This window comes from Camellia sinensis, chromosome 8 (assembly GCF_055761805.1).
Source record: "Camellia sinensis isolate YWXY chromosome 8, ASM5576180v1, whole genome shotgun sequence".
In the NCBI taxonomy this organism is placed as follows: domain Eukaryota; kingdom Viridiplantae; phylum Streptophyta; class Magnoliopsida; order Ericales; family Theaceae; genus Camellia; species Camellia sinensis.
This window is the reverse complement of record NC_138968.1, coordinates 172,177,503-172,197,870: the sequence shown is the minus strand read 5'-3', so window position 1 is coordinate 172,197,870 and position 20,368 is coordinate 172,177,503. Positions and strand designations below refer to the sequence as shown.

At 32.3% G+C, this 20,368-nt stretch overlaps 2 protein-coding genes across 5 annotated transcripts; one reads left to right on the top strand and one right to left on the bottom strand.

The window, feature by feature from the left end:
• Positions 1-7,645: 7,645 nt before the first annotated feature.
• On the top strand, positions 7,646-19,656 carry LOC114274513 (uncharacterized). Its single transcript, XM_028216454.2, has 2 exons — positions 7,646-8,171; positions 18,902-19,656. Exons 1-2 carry the CDS (start codon positions 7,887-7,889, stop codon positions 19,397-19,399), a joined length of 783 nt encoding a protein of 260 aa, XP_028072255.2. The 5' UTR covers positions 7,646-7,886; the 3' UTR covers positions 19,400-19,656.
• LOC114261074 (homeobox-leucine zipper protein ATHB-15) lies at positions 10,657-16,719 on the bottom strand. Of its 4 annotated transcripts, none has more exons than XM_082884135.1 (5): positions 12,440-12,573; positions 12,176-12,320; positions 11,797-11,902; positions 11,442-11,591; positions 10,657-10,954 (listed from the first exon to the last, which is right to left on the bottom strand). In XM_082884135.1, the coding sequence occupies exons 3-5, from the start codon at positions 11,812-11,814 to the stop codon at positions 10,766-10,768; spliced, it is 357 nt and encodes a 118-aa protein (XP_082740261.1). In that variant the 5' UTR covers positions 11,815-11,902; positions 12,176-12,320; positions 12,440-12,573; the 3' UTR covers positions 10,657-10,765. The 4 variants fall into 4 exon arrangements, with proteins under 4 accessions (XP_082740261.1, XP_082740260.1, XP_082740262.1 ...); XM_082884134.1 differs by having other exon boundaries at positions 12,409-12,561; XM_082884133.1 differs by lacking the exons at positions 10,657-10,954; positions 11,442-11,591; positions 11,797-11,902; positions 12,176-12,320; positions 12,440-12,573 and adding exons at positions 12,910-13,134; positions 14,437-14,475; positions 15,260-15,335; positions 15,829-15,901; positions 16,567-16,719.
• Positions 19,657-20,368: the final 712 nt, after the last annotated feature.

Genomic DNA, 20,368 nt, shown 5'->3' with positions numbered 1-20,368 from the left:
ACTTTATGTTTTTGTCGCTGTTCCTTTTTCTTCGTTCGCTCTGTTACCATTCTAATGGTTGATCATATTGGTTAGATTTGATAAGCATTTTATCATCTTCAAAGTACTGTAATAAGGATTATTTTAACTTTAAAAAAAGCATACTCTTTGTAATGGCTATACCACTGCACTTATGAACTGGAACTCTGCTATGGCTTTTTGAGGACGAAAACAGGGATTCATCATTTGGGTTCATCGTTTCAGGATAACAAAATTAATGAGTCTTTTTGTTTGGAAAGAGAGAATCAGAAGGAAAATGTTTGAGTTTGGATGATGAAGATAATGGTATAATTGTCAATTTATCATTTCTGTTAACAGAAGTTTGTATGCATTTCAATCCAGGAACCACGTAGAGGTTATGTGATGATTTTCGAATGTTAATGGGATATATTGCACCATGTCCAAATTACAAGGGGTAAAGTAAAATTTTCCCTTGATTTAATTATAACCATTCATTATATTTTCCGTAAATTATTCTACAATTTATTTTATGTTTTTACCTTTGTTATTCCTTGAAAGGACTAATTCAACAATGATTCATCCCACTAAAAACATCACCACTAATAGCACTAATGCATTAAAAAAGTAAAAAAAAAAAAAAAAATATAACTCCAAGACCAAAACATCACATCATTACTGACGGGACCCACTGCCACCTAATTAGTGGGAGCACTAATTAGTGCTCCCAAGCATTATTCGGACTAATTAATCAACATCTGTGCTAAACCAACTATTTCATGTGGGATCCACCACATAAAAGGACCTTTGATAAACATTAGTCAAGTTTCAACAAAGAAAAGTTTCATGTATGTATTTAACCAAAAAATGGTTTCTACGGAGAAATTTTTTAGCGTAAAAAAGATAGATGTGATGTGGTATCTTTTTATGATATAATTGACTTGATAATAAAATATATATTATTTATTTTTTCTTTAGAAAAAAGATAGCACAGGGGCATAAATATTTGCGAAAGATCAAAGATTAGGCAGTAAAGTCATGAGAGACAATAATTTAGACCACGACTAAAGTTGGGTTGAGATGAGATAAAAGAAAAGGTGGGTTGGATGTATTGTATGTTAGTTTCCTTGGAAAAAGGGTTAGTGAGCAGCAAAAAGGGTGGGGTTTTGGATTCAGGAAACAAAAATGCTTTAGAGCTCTAATATAAGAGCTCTAATAGCTCTAATGGGAATGTGGGACCCATCCTGATGTGATGTTTGTGTCTTGTTTTGTTTTTTTTTTTTTTTTTTTTTTTTTTTTTTGCTTTGACACATCACTAGAGCTCAAATTAAAGCTCTAAATTTAGAGCTCTCTAGCATTTTCCTTCAGGAAATCAATCAGCAAGAGAATGAGAATATTCGAAGGTACGGAGTATTATATCAGTTAGATATTATGATTATTCATGAAAGTTTCTGAGAAAAAAAATTAGTGATGTTGATGATATATAACGCGGTTTACATGGATTTGTTGTGTTTAAATCTTTTTTGGAGTCTTTGTTTGCGTTTAGGAATGGCAATGGGGGGCAATGGGGTGGATATTAATTCTCCATCCCCATTCTCCTATAATAAATTTTTCCCATTCCCCATTCCCCATTCCCCATGGGTACCACCCTCCCCATTTTTTAATGGGTATGGATTTCCCCAACCCACTTTAATCTCCATTTTTATTTTTTATATTTAATGTTAACAAAAACCTTTTTTTTTTCTTTTTTTTTCTTTCTTTTTTTTTTTTTTTTTTTTTTTTTAAGGTTCACAACAAAAACTAAATATACCTTCAATCTTTTTTCTTTCTTTTTAAATATATTTAATGTTAACAATTTTTTTTTATTTTTTATTTTTTATTTTTTTTAAGGTTCACAACAAAAGTTAAATATACCTTCAATCTTTTTTCTTTTTTTTTTAATATATTTAATGTTAACAATTTTTATTTATTTATTTATTTATTTTTTATTTATTTTTTTTTTTTTTAAGGTTCACAACAAAAGTTAAATATACCTTCAATCTTTTTTCTTTCTTTTTTAATATATTTAATGTTAACAATTTTTTTTTTATTTATTTATTTAAGGTTCACAATAAAAGTTAAATATACCTTCAATCTTTTTTCTTTCTTTTTTAATATATTTAATGTTAACAACCTTCTTGTTTTTCTTTTGTCTTTTTTTTATAAAGGTTTTAGCTAAATATACCTTCAATCTTTTTTCTTTCTTTTTTAATATATTTAATGTTAACAACTTATTTTTTTATTTTATTTTTTATTTTTTTAAGGTTCACAACAAAAGCTAAATATATATTCAATCTTATTTTATTTTATTTGGTTCAACAACAAAATCAAATATACATTAATTAATAATTAAAAAGTTTGTTTTATAATAATCAAATATATAATTTTGAGAAAATCAAAAAGTTTGTTTGAAGATAGTGTTATAAGACTCATATTAAATTGCATCAGGGCATAAACAAGGAATTGTTAGCCACGGACAATTTAGACATTAAACCATCTTTCTCTTAGCAAATCTGAACAATTAATTTTAATTTATCCAAAATCTAATTATACCTTTAACAAATCTGAACCACTCATTTTAAGATATCTATGCATTACCACACCCAATCCATCCTCCATCTTCTTCCTTTAGTCCCCCACGAATTTTGTTGTTTGTTACTTTTAAAAAATAAAAAATATTTTTTCAATTAAATTTTTACTAATTTCACAACACCATCACCACTATTCTCACTTTCACTGTCACACTACCATCACCATAGCCACTACCATCATCACTGCCGCCATCACCCCACCACTATGTAACAATTTCTACTTTCACCTTCGTTCCATCACCACCACCACCAAATATAAAAAAATATATTTTGAATTTTTTTTATAAAAAATATTTTTCATTAAAAAATATTTTCTATCTAAATAAATGAAGCATAACATTGGGAAACAAGCTGATTTCAGTTAAATCTGTTCATAACTAAAAAAAATTCTTTTAATTTAAAAAAAAATTATTTAGTATGACTTTGTATCCCCTTTTTGTTTTTCTAGCAAATAAATCTATGTACCCATCATTTCTAACCAATCACAACTCATGCTTGTTTTGATTCTCTACAATTTCCTTATTTTCAAATACATTCATATATATATATATATATGTTGTATAAATTGTGTGATAACATAAAACAAATAGATTCATACTCGTTAATTGAAATTTCAGAACAAGCAAACCATTCTGAAAATTATAATACACAACAAAATAAAATAACATAGAAAAGCAAACCGAAACCTACACTAGACAATGTCCTTAATTTTTTTTAAATAAATTTAAAAAATTCTAGATATGCATAAAATTTGACAAGAATAATGTGACAATGTTAATTAATGTGTATTTGATTTTATTGTTGAGCCAAATAAAATAAAATAAGATTGAATGTATAGCTTTGGTTGTGAATCTTAAAAAAAAAAAAAATGGTTGTGAACCTTAAAAAAAAAATTAAAAAAAAAAGAAAAAAATTAAATATATATTTAGCTTTGGTTGTGAATCTTAAAAAAAAAAAAATGGTTGTGAACCTTAAAAAAAATTAAAAAAAGGAAAAAAATTAAATGTATATTTAGATTTTGTTGTAAATCTTAAAAATTAAAAAAAAAATGGTTGTGGACCTTAAAAATAAAATAAAAAAAGATTGGAGGTATATTTAGCTTTGGTTGTGGATCTTAAAAAAAAAAAAAAAAAAAAAAAAAAAAAATTGGTTGTGAACCTGAAAAAATAAATAAATAAAAAAAAGAAAAAAGATTGCATGTATATTTAGTTTTAGTTGTGAATCTTAAAAAAAAAAAAAAAAAAAAAAAAAAAAAAAAAAAAAAAAAAAAAAAACATATGGGGAAATTAGTGGGTACCCATCCCCAACCCATCCCCTATGGATATTTAAAGAATATCACCTACCCTACCCAATGGATAAGAAAAAGAGGGGAAAACCCATGTATTTGGGTTGGGTCTCCATGGATACCCATAGGGTAGGTTATCCATTGACATCCCTATTTGCGTTCCCATTGTGATAATGTGGTTAACAAATCTAAAATTTAAAGTGACCATTTCATGGATTCACCTTCACGCGGTTCTAACATTTCATGCTTGGGAATGAGGTTTACCATGTAGGAATTCAACCAAAAAAAAAAGTGTATTGTCAAAATAATACCTATGAAAACCAATTTGATTAAGAGTTAAATTTCTCAAAAATAAATAAATAAATCAAGGGTAAGGCGAGGCTTCTCCCCCGTCCTAATCTCAAAAATATATATATAACTAATTGGTTTTTGTCCCATTCATTTTGAATTCGTGGATCCATTACGAGTTTCATTTTGATAATTCAAATTATTTATTTTATTAAACTTTTTGTATATATTATTTATAAAAAAAATAAGTTAATATTAGGAGTGTAAAAATGACTCACGACCCGTAGGTGGCCCAAAGCCTGCCAGTGGCCCAAGGTAGGCTCGGCCTGTTTAGGCACGTTTGGGCCCGAGTCTGAGCCCCTAGGCCTAAGCCATCATTTTGAAGTCTGACCCAGCCCATCGGCCTGTTTAAGACCCACTCAGGGCCTGATCCACCCGATCCCCCGTGTCTTTTTTAGTGAAAAATAATAAATCTTTGGTAGAAAAAATAAAAAAAAATAAAAAAACAAAAAAAATGGTTAGGCCCGCCCAAGCCCGACGCAAAGCCTAGACCCACCGGCCCGCCCAAGACCCGACTGCCCCTGGGGCTGGGCCTAATTTTTTGACTGGTGTCTCTGGCCCGAATTTTGGCGGAAACTCGCGAGACTTGATATAGGCCGGGCTAGATTTACTTCCCTAGTTAATATGATAACCATAGACTCAGAAAAATATATGGTATATTTTTAAAAATACATTATCATGCATTATTTTTAGAGATAAACAGTAAATTAATTAAGTTATGATTATCAATTTGATTTAATTTCTTATATAGATGATCCAAACTAAATCTATGATGGCTCCATAAACCAGAATAACACCCTCTAGTCCAAATCTAGGACGAAAAATCCAGACACTTAAAAAATATAAATAAATAAATAAACAAGCTCAATTGATTAAAGTACTCCCAAAATTTAAAAAAAAAAAAAAAAAAAAAACGCAATCAACTTAAATACTCCAAAATCATATAATTCCTAAACATGAATAACACTAAAATAATGCCTTTGAGTTGTTCTTGTCAGGCATGAATTTGGCATGCCTCCTTTGTTGGGTTAGGGTGGGTTGGTTGGGGTGGGTGTCAGCAAGGGGTCAAATTATTGGGTTTACATTTACTGTGTTTTTTTCTTTTTTCTTTTTTTTTTCCCTCTTTTTCGTTATTGATGTTTTTGCGATCTGTTTATTTTGTATTAGGGATAAGCAGTGAATATATTGATTCGTCTGAATCGATCGAACCAAGTCGTTCCGTCGCATTTTGGACAGATACATGATGATGAGCGGACAGTTGTAAATTTCTAATTCACGTAGTTTTAAACGGATGACAGATTTGAGGTTTCTTTTGCCGCAACCAAACCGCCAAACTATGAGCACCCTAGTAATTTGTAAGACTTTGTGTTTTCAATTTGTTTAGATATTCTGTTTGTGTTTTCAATTGAAAAAGAGTTTAAATATTCTGTTAAAAAATAGTTTTCAACTTGAATATATTTTTTGAATTAAAAAAATAAATGTATTATTTATATATTTTTTTTGATTTTTAAATCTAAATCTAACTCTAAAAATAATAAATAAATAAGATGATATATGCTAGTTGGTTTTTGTTTTCAAAAACAGATATAGATGTAACAATACAGAGACATACAATATTTACTACTACTCTGTTCATGATTTTGGTGATTTGAATTGTTTTTATGTTTTAAGAATCACAAATTATAATATTTTATGTGGATGAGACCTGCTGTAATTATAATATGTGGATGAGGTATGCAATGATTGTAATATTCTAAAATTTCAACTTTTCTTTCTTTAAATGAGATCTGTAGTGATTTTAATATATATATATATATATATATATATTTTTTTTTTTGAGGAAGTGCACAAGTTGAATTATGTTGAAAATTTATAAAATTTTGAAACGCTAAACTGATCTGTCTCCATCCGCCAATCCGTGTCAATCTGCCCAATCCACATTCGTCGGATTGACGGACGGATGCAGATTAATTTTTTTTTTTCAATCCGTCAATCTGACGAACGGATGACGAGTTAGAGATTCTGTAACCACAACTGATCCGCGCCCATCCCTACTTTGTACTCATTCCATATAATCAATAATTTTTTATTTTTTAATTCTGTATTCTTTTGTTGATCAAAACATAATAATAAATATTACACAATGCTCAAGGTCACAAGTTCACAAGTTTTTGAGATTTAAGCCCCAAAGTCACAAGTTCAATTCCTTCCTTGGACCAATCTTTTGGGCGAAACATTGTTGGTTAAGAGGTTGGACCTCAAGTTGTCTAGTCAACACTTGGTGTGGGTTCAATGCTCCCTCGTTGTGCGAGTTCTGACTTAAGCGGAGCTTGTCTTGGGAGGTCGGGGCAAGTTCCCAGGTTATAGTCTCCTCGCTCAGAACGGCTAACAGGACACCTTAGTGATCTCTGCAAGGGGCGCTGCCTTGAACCTGCGGGAGGGTAGGAAGGATTTTCCTATAACCAAAAAAAAAAAAAAAAAATATTACGCAATTAATTATGAAACTCGGTTAAATCTCTAACAACTTGTGGAGCTCCTCAATTATTTTAGTGAAACAGCCTCTTCTTTTTCTTTTTCTTTTTTTCTGTTTTTTAAAGGAAAAGTTAAATACAAAGTAAAGGTATTGCTTATTAATATGAGTTCATTACATACACCTCTCCTGAGGTATCTCATATTACATACACCTCTCCTGAGGTATCTCATAAATACAACAATCTGTTATAGTTTCTAAAATTACATTGATCTCTCATGTTAAATTTATAGTTTATTGAGATTAACAATAAATGTACAATTACTTCATTACAAAAATTAATGTTATATGCATTAATGAGTACACTAATTAATGTATCAATTGATGATATGACATAATTTAAAATATTTTTAATATTTATAATTTGTATAATGAGTAGGGTCAATAATAATATAATGACTAATATTAATACACTAGTTAGTATACTAATGAGTGCATATAATACCGCTCATTTACAAAAATAAATTTCCATAACACTATATTTGTAACCAAACAAAACAAATAAAAACTACAAATTTATTTTTCTTTTATCTTTGTGCCCAAACTGCCCCAGTTCACAATCAGCATCTCTAAGCCTGGTTTGGCAGACCATTTGGACTAAATAATCACAAAAAGATAAAAAAGCCACAAAATTATCATACTAACCCATATACAAATCAAAAATAAAAAAACCATCATTTTTAAGCGGAGGACAATTTTTTCATTCGAATGCCAAAAGCTAAAAAGGCCAAATAAGAAAATCAAACAAATAAAAAAAATCCCAGATTAAAAAAAATAAAGAAAACCAAAAAATCAACTAAGAAAATATTACCAAACAACCCCCAAATATTAACACCAACACCAACACCAACACCAGCTCTATACCACCATCACAACCCTCCCATCGGAATATACACGCAAAGGAAGGGAAATCAAACCCACATATATATATATATGTTTAAAATACCTAATTTATTACTTTTAAATTTTTTTTTTCCCCATCTTTATAAAAAAGAACTGAAGAAGCACCGCACTTCAATTCCATACAAAACAAGCCCCAAGTCTCTCTGCGTTGGCTGTTCTTTGTTCTCATTTGGGTATACAAAAAATTCAATTGATGGATTTGTCTTGCGTCCTTGTTAGTATGTGTTTATTCTCTTCAATGTTTCCGATCTCGTTGGCTGCTAAACCAGATAATCATGCTAATAACCTAACCATCCAGCAGATCCATGATGAATGTTTACCAGAATCAGGAGACTTGTCGTCTTCTCTAGGTCTATACCCACCAAACCCAAATGGCCAATCTTTGGATACTCCCTCAGCCGCCTCATCTTTTTTGCGAAATGCCGAACTTACTGCAGAACAACCATCAACCACCGCCGCCGAGCAGAACCAGTGTCTGGTAAGAGACCTTCCACAGCCCTTTATTGCCACTAACTCATTGTCATATTTAGTTATGGAAAAGGTCTCGTAGCTCAAATTTTGTGGCTCAAAAGTGGCTCAAATGGCCAAAACGACGGGCCATTTTTATGTTGTTCTGTACTCAAAACGACGTCGTTTTGACCATTTGAGCCACTTTTGAGTCACAAATTTTGAGCTACGTAGCATTGTCGTTTAGTTATAATTCAATTATGTTCACACATTTGAAAATATATATTTAACAAATCATAAATTTTCATTGGGCCAAGTAGAGGTCACGATTTTAGATGAGTCAATACACGTTTTTTATGTAAGTTTGTGAGTGCGTGAGTCAGATTAATCCAATTTCAAAGTAAATTTATCGAAGCGGTTCCTAAGTTTCACAAAAATTGAAATTATGATCGAACCATTGAGAGTATATAATCGGGTCAAAATCGAAATATAGAAATCGATTTGCTTCACTTCAATTATTGAGATTTTATATAATGGGTTTTGATTATTATGTGTATTTTCTGCTACAAAGTGTTATGGGTCATGGAAACAGACTAATATGTGGGGTCTTTGTTGATGAAGACTCTGCATAGTGTTCAGGTGGTTAACTCTTTGAAAATTATGTTGGGTCTTGCTTGAGTTGCTTGATTCAAGAATCATCATTGAGTCTTGATCTTAATGTGAGCCTTGATTTTTATGATTTTTGTAACCATAGTGGTGTTGGAGGAAAAAGGAAAGAAAAATGATGGAGAGGAGTCTTAGATGAGTCTGTTCTAGGGTTGTTTTGAAAATATTAAATAAGTTAATTTTTTTGTTTATTATAAAAAAACATGTAAAAAATAAAGGGTGATGTAATTGAAATAAGTTAAATTTTTGACTTTTTTATTTTTTTATTTTTTTTGAAAAAAATGTTAAAAATGTGATGTAATTTAAAAAAATCAAAAAATTGAAAAAATAAAAAGATTTTTAGCCGAGTTGTCAAATCAAGCATAGGTCACTTTTAAAAGAGAAAAAATTATTAGTTGGTTTTGAGGCACGGCATGGTGATGTCGTAGACAATCACAAACTCTTATATTCTCTCGTATTTCTAATTATTCTACACAAAATAGTGAATTTTACTTTTTTTTATCAATTACGTTCACATCTACGTGATGCTGTCCCGAACCAGCCAATAGGTTTTTTTTTTTAAGGGTGGTCAAGTGTACGATAACCTTGATATGTGTGGTTTTCATGTGATAGATGACTAGTACAAGATGATTGCAATAATCAAGTTGGAATTTGATCCCAAAAAAAAAAAAAAAAAAAAAAGTTGAAATTTACTTCAAGTTGTAAGGGTGTGCCACGTGTTGCAGACTGTTTTCTTGATTATATGTAAGGGCATCTCCAATCATATGTTATTGCCATTGCTATAATTTGGCAATAAATAGTGTTATTTTATCAAATTATAGCAATGGTGCTCCAATGGTCATTTGCTATTTTAGCAAATCTTAATCAACTTTTCCTCCAAATTTGTAGGTGTTGTTTGGATATAGGTTTTCTTGTGATTTTATTTTTGTTTATTTTTTGTCTTTTGTGACATTTTTTTACTTGTTTATTAAAAAAATATATATATATTTATATTATTTCCAACTATACAAATATAAAAAATTTAAAAAAAATGAAACCTCACCGTCTAGTAATTAATTTTTTTATATTACTATTATTTATAAATATATATATATATATATATATATATATATATTTATATTACTATTATTCCCAACAAGTAATTAATTTTTTTTTTTTTTTTTTTGTTAAACAAACCAAACAGAGCCCAACGGCTCTTTATTACACTGAGGCATCACCGTCTGCCTCCATACATCTAGAATGATCCATCCTTATCCTCTTCCTCTCCCTCTCCCTCTCCCTCTCACTCCTCATCCCCTCCCTCTCCCTCTCACTCCTCACTCTCTCAGTCTGTCTCCCTCTCACTCTCTCACTCTCTGACTCTGTCTCCCTCTTCTGAAACCAGTCCCCATTCTCCTCCATGGTTGCTGATGTGGATCGGTCTCTCACTGCTGGAAAATTCACTTTTAGCGGCGTTTAAAAAACGCCGCTAAAAGTACTAAAAACGTCGCTAATTCTTTTTATGACGTTTAGTACCAAACGCCGATGACGCGGCCGTCGCTATAACTTTATGACGTTTGAAAAACGTCGTTATATTAGTATAGGCGGCGTTTTAAAAACGCCGCCAAATGTCCTACCTAACTGTACTGTGACGTCACTATGACATTTAGCGACGTTTTTTAAAACGCCGTCATAGACATTTATATATTTTTAAAATCTAGCTGTTGTGAGATATAGTGACGTTTTTTAAACGCCGCCATAGCCTTTTTTTTAATTTTTTAATTTTACATGGTTGAACAAAAAAAAAATACCTGTCAAACTAATAATTGATGTTTATTAAAATAATAAATAAACTAAGCTTGAAAACAAAATTAAAAATAAAAAAACAATACATTGCATACCTAAGAATAGCAACAATTTAGACTTTAAATACATCAATTAAAATCAAAATGATCAAGAAGTGTAATTTGCCCAAAAAAATTAAAAAGGAATAAAAAGCACACTAATATGGCTTATATTAAAAACATCTGAAATTAGATAATCATTTAGCTCTTCACTTGCATCATTCAACAAAACATCAGCTACATCTTTTGCAACTTCTGATCTGCCTCTGTTCTTCCTTTTCGCTTCGATGATTTTATGTACTAATTCAACCATTTTCTTCTTTGCCTGAAACAACCCATGTTCAAATTTATTATTAAAAATGTTAATTTCCACAAAAATATTTTCCATCAAAACAAATGGGGCAAAGTTTACTCAAGACAGAACAAATGGGAAACTCTAAATGTATATGGCATACAATTATTATTATTTTTTTAATATTTAGGACACACTAAAGTGAACTGGGATTAAAATTTACACCTACCACTCTCTTGGCAGAGGCAAAGTTAATAGGTGATTGTGGTGAATGCCTCATTAAGTTTCTATGAAAAGTAGCATGGTTCATCCTTTTAGTATCAACAACAATTTGTCGCAATGAATCATTCTTTATGGATGCAGAAACAAATAGAGATGTTGGTTGTTTGGTTGCTTTCAAATACTACTGAAGTCTGAAATCAATGTTATCTCAATAGCAGATCCTAGTTCAGTTAGCCATCATCTGCTTGATCTCAGTTATTATTTATCCAATTTATTAATTCAAGAGAAAATTGCAAACCTGTTGCATAATTTGTGGAAACTCAGAGCAGAGAGTTTTTCTTCCATGATCAACAAATATCTTCTCCAAAGTAATGTCTTGAAGGGTGACCAAGGTTGTCTCAAGCATGTCAAGACCAGCCTGGTTAGCAAAGGTGAAAACTGGCAATGCCTGCATATACAGTTAATTGTAAAGATAATGAGCTTGTAGAAGCAGCATAATTAAAAGCTATCTAATTTTTGTATTTTAGGGGTCTAAACTAACTGGGATTTTTAACTGTGACATATCACCCTCTATTCTGTATTCAAGACCCATGTCACAGAGAGAGAGAGAGAGAGAGAGAGAGAGAGAGAGCTGAAAATTTTAAGCCACATACCTTTAAAGAGCAGCACATAATAGCATCTGTGTGATGCCAAAGGGTTTTGAGGGTGGTTTCACTTCCTTCACTGCCAGACTTGAGAAGCTCTACTCCCAAATAACACCTGTCAAGAAAGAAAGAACACACCAAGGACCAGTGAGAGCAAAAAAATTTATTTTAAGCCCCCAAAAAGACCAATTGCTACACTTCGGGACAACGGAATTCAAAAACTAGATTTTTAAAACTCCTCTTGATTTGACCTATTAAATAGAGTATGCAAAGTTCAGAAATTTTGTGTTCATTGGCATCCATCTACGAACACACTATTACAATCTAATCCAATAATGCCACAAGGAAGATATAAAACTTCAAACATCAAAGTCATGCTCCACTGTACCTTCAAATGCAAATTCAAATGCTATTGTCATCACAGATCTTGTACTGCCACCATTAGAAGTATAATCATTAGATGCTTTATTTCCAGCCGGTCCAATCTCGAGAGCAGAAGCAAGGTCAAGGGTACGATTTGGACTGGAAGCTTCCTACAAAATGTCCCAGTTCATCAAATAAATGGAAGTCCAAAGAAGAGTTTAAAGTAGAGAAAAAAGAGAGAGAATGATAGCCGAATACAGCAACTATAACGTAAGCCACAGGGACCAACTTTAACAGCTGCAGCTGAGTAAGCATCGATACTACTGTCTGCCCATTCTGACCTGTGCTTCCGCAGGAATCTAAGTAGTATTGCAGGGGGCACATTCTGAAATATAGGAAAAGTGTACAGCAAGATCAGATAAAGAAATGTTAAGCTCGAAATGAGAACATGAATACAGCGAACTAGTAGAAAAGGATTGGGCAAGACTTGCGTTAATAGACCTATATACAACAATTATCTTAATTTACTTCACTTGCTAATATGTGACATTTTGATCTTAGCGAGCATGCCCATGGCAGAATTTTTTTTTTTTTCCTTTTTTTTTGGGATACGTATCCCCCATGGATGAGGAACTTCAGGTATTAAAAATGATGCAAGGAATCAACAATAAGACAACCACACAAGGACATGTCAATGTCGTAGGAAGACAACCACACAAGGACATGTCAATCAACCAATCACTCATACAGAAAGTTACATATCATCACAAAAAGTCATTTTACAACAGATAAAAAGTCATTCTTGTGTCTAATTACAAGAATGAAATGAAACATATCTAGAAAACTCACATTAATATTCCTACTCACATATTCCCTTGCCATGGTTTTTGTGAGGCCAAGTACCCCTGCCTTTGCAGCATTATAATTGGCGTGCCCAACGTTACCAACAAGACCAACAATTGATGCTATGTTGATTATCCTTCCCTGCCACATCAGCAATTAAGATAAATGGGAGATTGAAAAGCAAAAAGATAATAAATAGCTACCAAATAATTGAAATTTTTTTTCTCAATTGTTTCTCAAAATATCAAATTTCTTTCTCAATTGTAAGCAACTTGTGATGCATTATGAAAGAGCATGAAATGAGGAGAGAATTGAAATATTTTTCCAAAAACTATTTCTGCTGCAAATTTGAGAAACAAACTTTCAAGTGGAAATGCATCAAAATTCGAACTGTTGGGTTAATTATATCCAAATTTTATTAATTATTGGTGAATATCGACTTATTCCCTACATGAATGAACATGTATATTTTAATTAGTTTAACTATGAAAATGTAAGAAAAATACTTTCACACTCAAAAACCACCTTTAGAATAGGGCATTAGTATAATTTTTATAGATGAGAAAGGGTCAATACATATAAGCAGCTGATAATGCAAAGACAAACAACGAAGTATTTTGCTTGCTTGCCCTGCTGCAATGTTGCTAAAGTGGCACACGCTCTAAAGACTGATGCAAAGGTGTACTGATCTGGTGTCAAACCACTCTGTCTCATCTTATAATAAAGACTCAATCCCATTTCTACAAGACCATTTTGCACATGACCAGCAATTATTGCATTCCATGAAATTAAGGTAGTCCTCGACAACTCATTGAACAGACTGCCAGCAGTTACTAAATCCCCTGCCTTTGCATACAATATCAACAATTTGGTTACCAAATATTCATTGGGAACAAAGCCAACTACCACCATTTGTGCATGGATTCTCCTAATACTAAAAAGATCAACCAATAAATAATTGGTATAGTGGTAATACAATAAATGAAAACTCAATGAATTTGTTAAATTGTCAATACTAATACTAAAAAGATCAACCAGAATGACCAAAAATCAAAATAAAGACATTGGGGCTTTTAGATGCCTTCAAATTCCTAACTCTTAAAATATTGTAGAAATAACTAAGTGAAATTGAAAATTAGGAGTTTATGGGAGCCCCTTATGATTGTTCTGTATATCATCATCTAATCCACTAGAACCAATCATGTTCTTCTTGACACCAAAGAAAAAGATACGATTATTATTTAAGTTGAATAATTTGAACTAAGACATACATGGACACCTAAATACAGGGATTATTATCCTATAAGTTCACACTAAAATTGGCTACAGGCGCAAATTATACATCGACAAATAATGATATATATATATGTAATGAATGGATGAACGAGTAAACAAAATACAAGAATGTCATCTATCAAAAGTGACGAGCGAAGAGAGCTGTACCGAATGGGTGTTCTGATTCTCTCCCTTCTCCAAAGATATCTGCATGGACAATCCAAAATGGGAAATGCAATCATTTGTACAGCTACTGCTGCCAATTCTCATTTTCACTAAAACAACCTTCTCTTGTTGGTGCTTTTTTTAGTTTTTTAAGACACTCCTCCTTCAAGTACTTTCAAAGAAAACAAATACATATAAAAAGAAGGGGAAGAAAAAAGAAAAATAGGAACAAAGACCTAATAGCCGTGGACGTGGCCCTAGTTTGGAGTCCACGTAAATTTGTGTTCTTGTGTGCTTGATTAGATTCTTGTTTTTATTCTTATTTGTGTTTCATCTTTCACTGATCTTGGTTAGGTGTAACAATTCCTCACAACGACCTCCTAACATAGGTTATTAAAACAGGGCAACAAGTCACAAGTGCGGAAATACCAAAATACCTTTACTCCAAATTTGGAGTCAAGTAGTTAGTGTCTAGTACTTATCAGGATCCACACTACCCAACTATCATTTTTCATCAAAGAACATGCCCGTAGCGCTTAACAAGATGGCACGACAAATGTCAAAGTATTTAACATGAGAATAGCTACTTCATTTTTCATGCCTTTTATCCTTTTCCAGGCAGCCACACTGAATTCTAGAAAGTGAAAATCTGCAGTATCATCCTTTATAACTTTTCAAATGAATATAGCTCTCATTCCTTCAATGCACGATAACAAAAATATAGCCAGCAAGACATTTCAAACAATATGAGATCATAAAAGGAAGATCCCATCCTTTAAGATATACCCTCTAGAGTGAATAATTTATGAAGATGTATTAAATTTACCAAGAGAAGATCTTCATCAATTCCAAAGGATTTGCGAGCTTCTTCTAGGCGCTTTGATGTGACCTTCTCATGTTTCCTGCACAATCATCCAAAGTGGAAACTACAATAAACAAAACCAATTGCTCAAGCAAAGATTTGCACAAATTGTAAAACTCAGTGCATTATGGCATGGTAAAGTTTCAAAACATAGTGAACTTCTGGTTAAGATGCTTCTTTTAATGAGATTTCGCACAAAGCTTCACACTTACTAGATTTCTTCAAATGGACCCAAAACATTTCAAATTTAAATGTGCATGCACGTGTAGACACACATCCTGGGGAAGAAAAAGACTAGTTTCCAACCTTTTCACTGTATTTTCTCAAATTAACTAACACACATCAAGAAGCATTCACTAAAGGATTCCACAACTCTTTTACTTAATCAACATGCTTAGGTGTTAATTATCTTCTTATGACCAAAGAAAAAAAAAAAAAAAAAAGAACTAAAAAAAAGAGGCAGCTCTGTTTTTTGTTTTTTCGAATGTTTGTGGATAATGATGTTTAAAGGAGAGGGAAAACAAGTGATGTACCCAGAGCTCGCTGGATCTCTAATCTCAAACTCATCTGTCATAGCATCATAGCCACATATTACAACATAGTGACCTACAGAAGATTATAGTCCAGTTAGTAACAGATACAGATGTGGCATGTACAATGAATATACGAGGTTACTGGCCATGAACTCAAATATGAGATAGTATTAGTGGCAGTGAGAGGACTAGAAATAAATAATTTGGAGGAGAAAAAATGAGACAAACGCAAGATCATGTTCAACAGTTACTTCATTAAATCAGAAACAGTTAAACCCACACATTCATCTGCCCCTTTTTCTCCTACAACTCCAACTGATCCAAAATGAGTTATTTGTAGTTCATAAACAATAACGAAGTTCTCAAATTTCAACATTCCACCAACTATATATATATACAAGTCACAATAACAATCTACATCAACTTGGAAATCCAATCAATACGTTGTTCAAAGTGAGCAATTTATTTTGTCAGATTTTTCATCTTGTGTTTGATGAAAAGGAGATGACCCTTCGTCTGAGCCAGGGCAAAAAAAAGGATGATTATTCAATCAATACATATATAAATTCATATATATACTTGTATAGAGAGATTTTTAAGAGAAAAAAAAAATTATCCAAAAAAAAATACAGATAATGTGTACGCATATAACGAGATTGTGCGAGAGAGACAGAGATCGAGAGAGATTGAGAGATCGAGAGAGAGAAGAATCGATAAAACTGAGATTGGAAGACCAACCTTCAGACGGCGCTGATCTTGCACAACCTGTTTAGCACGGGCCCTAACCTCATATGGATCAATCTTGGATTGGGGCTAACTAGAGCATATACAACTCATCAATCACTGAAACGGAGAGAGAGACGGGAAGGAAGAGCTTCAGAGAGAGAGAGAAAGAGAGACGGTGGAGCTCACCTTAGGCGACGATGGTGTAGATGATGATGTAGACAATGGTGCAGATGGTGGAGACCGATCTGAATCTCTGAATCTCTGCGATGAAATCACTGAGATGAAATCGCTCTGAATCTTTGTGATGAAATCACTGAGATGAATCTCTGAATGGCTCTGATAAGGGTTTAGAGAGAGTTGAGAGAGAGATTTAGAGAGAGAAAGAGAGACAGTGGTGGAGCTTCGAAATCGTTCTGAGATTTAGAGAGAGAGAGAGAGAGAGAGAGAGAGAGAGAAAAGTTGGGTCTGAGATTCAAAATTAGGCTTTGAAAAGAGAGAGAGAGAGAGAGAGAGAGAGAGAGAGAGAAAAGTTGGGTCTGAGATTCAAAATTAGGCTTTGAAAAGAGGAGACCAAGCGCGTGAGGCACAACACATTCGGAGGCGTTTCAAACGCCTCCTATTATTAAACGATGTCGTTTTGTTGAACAAATATGCGACGTTTTAAAAAACGTCGTTAAATGTTAAAAAAAAGTGACGTTTAAAAATGCGTCGTTAAAAAAACGCCGCCTAAACCTCTTTTTCCTGTAGTGTCTCCCTTCTTTCCTCCATGTCGAAACATATCTCACTCTCTTACTCTCTCCCTTTTCTGAAATCACACCCCCTTCTCCTCCATGATCGAAACCCCTCTCTGACTCTCTCACTCTCTCACACTCGGTCTCCTTCTCAGTCTCTCACTGTGTGATGTGGATCGAAACCACCCTTCTGGTTGTTGATGTGGATCGGTGATCGTGGTTGTTGATGTGGATCGGTGATCATGATCGGTGATCGAAACCCCTCCATGGTATTTTTTTTTTTTTCAAATTTTCTTAATTATTCTTTGTGATCAATTTTTGTTCTTCTGATTTTCATATCATATCTGTTTCAATTTCATTCATATCTTCATTCATATCTTCATATCTTCATATATGTCTCAATTTCATTCATATCTGTCTCAATTTCTTCATATATGTCTCGATTTCATTCATATCTTGATGTTCATATCTGATTTTCTTCATATCTGACTGAGATTTGGTGATAAATGAATTAAAAAAAATAAAAATAAAATAAAATTTGAGAAACTAAATTTGGGTTTGTCTCAATTTCATTCTGAAATTTGTTTTCATCTCAAAATTGGGTTTGATTTTGAAAAATGGGTTCCCTACTGTTTAAATTCTGTTGTATTCAACTGAATTTGGTGCCAAATTGCTGTTCATTTTTGCTGATTTGGCAAGCTTGGAGGCTGCTATTTCACTTGCCATATTTGACAACACATATGGCATCTGCCATCTTTGGCAAGTGAAATAGCAGACCATTGGAGACCTGTTTTTGCCATTCTTGTCATTTTTTAGCTTTGACAAGTGAAATAGCAGCTCCCATTGGAGACGCTCTAAGGTAAAAAGGAGTGGATAGAAAGTTAAGGTCAACGTCAATAATGTTGAAATTAAAATTTTAGTGGTCAATTTGTTGTTGAATTAAAAATTTTGGAGTTATTATTCTAATTTTTCCTATGTTTTATAATAGAAAACATATCAATAATAAACAACATTGTTAAGTTGATTCAACCTATGTCAATTCTATCAATAAAACTATTCGCTCAAATTTATTCAGAATTAAAATGTATGGTTTTGGGAGTTGATATTTTTTGTGATTTTTTTATTTTTTGATATTTTTAAAAGTTAAAAAATTAATTTTTTTAAGAAGTTGTTAAAAAGAATTACTTTTTGTGTCACGTTAGCCTTTTTTAACTGATAACAAAAAATTTAGTAACTTTAAAAAAAAAAAAAAAAATTAACAAAAATTGACTTTTTAAAATTGTTCTCAAACAGCCTCTCAATTGTTGTTTGGACTGCACATATGATAAAAATTCTGAGTATACTGCAATTCCATACACAAAATTGATATTTGAATCTTGGTAGCCTCCTCTACAATTTTGTTTTTACAAACCGAAATACTTAAAGAATAATAAACAAATATATCATGGTTAAGTTTGATTCAACTATTTTTGAAATCGAAATCATAAATGAATAAGTGATTTGGACTAGATTGGATCGGCATACCAGTTACATTGATTTTATATTAAAACCTCTGTTTGTGATTTGTCATGATCATTTGGTTTCTAATATACGCATGACCATATCCTTCATGACAGCAATCTGGGACTAGTGATATTGAAGATGGTGAAGAGCTGCTGCCAAGAGGCCATCAGGACAACATAGGGAGGATGGAGACAAGAACTCAAGCGTTGGATCTGGGATGGACTTTCCTTAGACTCACTTTCCAAGCATTACTGTTAATGGTGATTTGCCACTTCCAGGCTCCATCAACATCAACATCAGCATCAGCATCAACATCAGCATCAACATCAATATCAACATCGCCATTGTCTTCTTCAATGAGGTTTCATGTTATTGGGGGTGCCATGCTGATTGGTTTCGCTTTCACCATGATTGGGATGTTGTTGCGCAATGCGTACCCAACCGCTGCAAGCATTGGTGAGCACACTGGCATGTTTTCTGCCGCATTTGGGTTCTTGGTGATGACTGGAATCCTCCTCCCTGATAGATTGAATTGGTTTGTGTTGCCTGTTGCTGGTGTTGTCCTCTTTATTGGGTTTGTCTTTGTCCTTGCAAACATCAGGCAAAGATGATATTATATATACTTTAGGGCTGTTGTACTCGCTGTAATAAAATTTGTAAAACTAATGCAGTTGAGCGAAAAAAAGTTGAGTGGGTGAAAAAAACTGAAGCAGATAGAAGGTAAATTTGACATTAAAAATTAGATAAATTAATGACACTACCTAGCCGGCTTCATCTTTTAGTACCCATCCATGTGAGAAATGGGGGTGTTCCTGTTGTATGCTTCATTTTTTAGTTTATACAAAATGGGTATTGCTTCTTGATGCTACTTTATACTAGAATATGTTGAGAGGTTGTTTAAGTCCAACTCCAGTTATGTTGTGAGCTGTCTAAATTCATTCAATTCTGAATTATAATTCAAAGTTGTGTACATGAGTCCAATTCGAGTTAGGTCCGAATTGCACATAAATTTGAGTTTGTGTTGGGGGATGCAACTAAATTAATTAATTTATTAAAATCAGACTTTAGTTACATTTTTTAAATAAAATTATTAATAATATCAAAATAAATAATTTATATAATGTAAAAGAGATAAGAATTGAAGAATCAATGTGTCGCTACTGTGATATAGAATTTAAATTACTTTAATTCAACCAGTGACTAATAATTTATATGTATATTTAATATACTAGCATATTATCTGTGTTATGCACGGGATTTTGTGATTTAAAAAAAATTATTGTGAAAAAAATTTGTATATGATTTTCCTGTCAAATGATTGTACATACGACTATCTTATACGTTGATATATAAATTTGTCAACTATCCATTTCTAAGAATAGTATGATATTACTTTTCCTCATAACATTTGTCAAGTCTCCACCCTTCACCAATCAACATCTCTCTAATTTTCATCTCCTATTTGTTGACTATAACAACTCTTATTTAAAGTACATTTATTATGCAATCACCCTTACTTTTGTTAAAATTCAATGTATAAAGAGAAATAGAGAATTGTATAGAGAATTGATGTAGTATTG

Coding starts and splice junctions, on each gene's coding strand:
- LOC114261074 (XM_082884133.1), bottom strand. CDS start 15,869: ATGACAGATGAGTTTGAGATTAGAGATCCAGCGAGCTCTGG. Junction 14,476..15,259: donor TTGATGAAGATCTTCTCTTG/GTAAATTTAATA, acceptor TTGTCCATGCAG/ATATCTTTGGAGAAGGGAGA. Junction 13,135..14,436: donor AGAATCAGAACACCCATTCG/GTACAGCTCTCT, acceptor CTGATGTGGCAG/GGAAGGATAATCAACATAGC.
- LOC114274513 (XM_028216454.2), top strand. CDS start 7,887: ATGGATTTGTCTTGCGTCCTTGTTAGTATGTGTTTATTCTCTTCAATG. Junction 8,172..18,901: donor CCGAGCAGAACCAGTGTCTG/GTAAGAGACCTT, acceptor CCTTCATGACAG/CAATCTGGGACTAGTGATAT.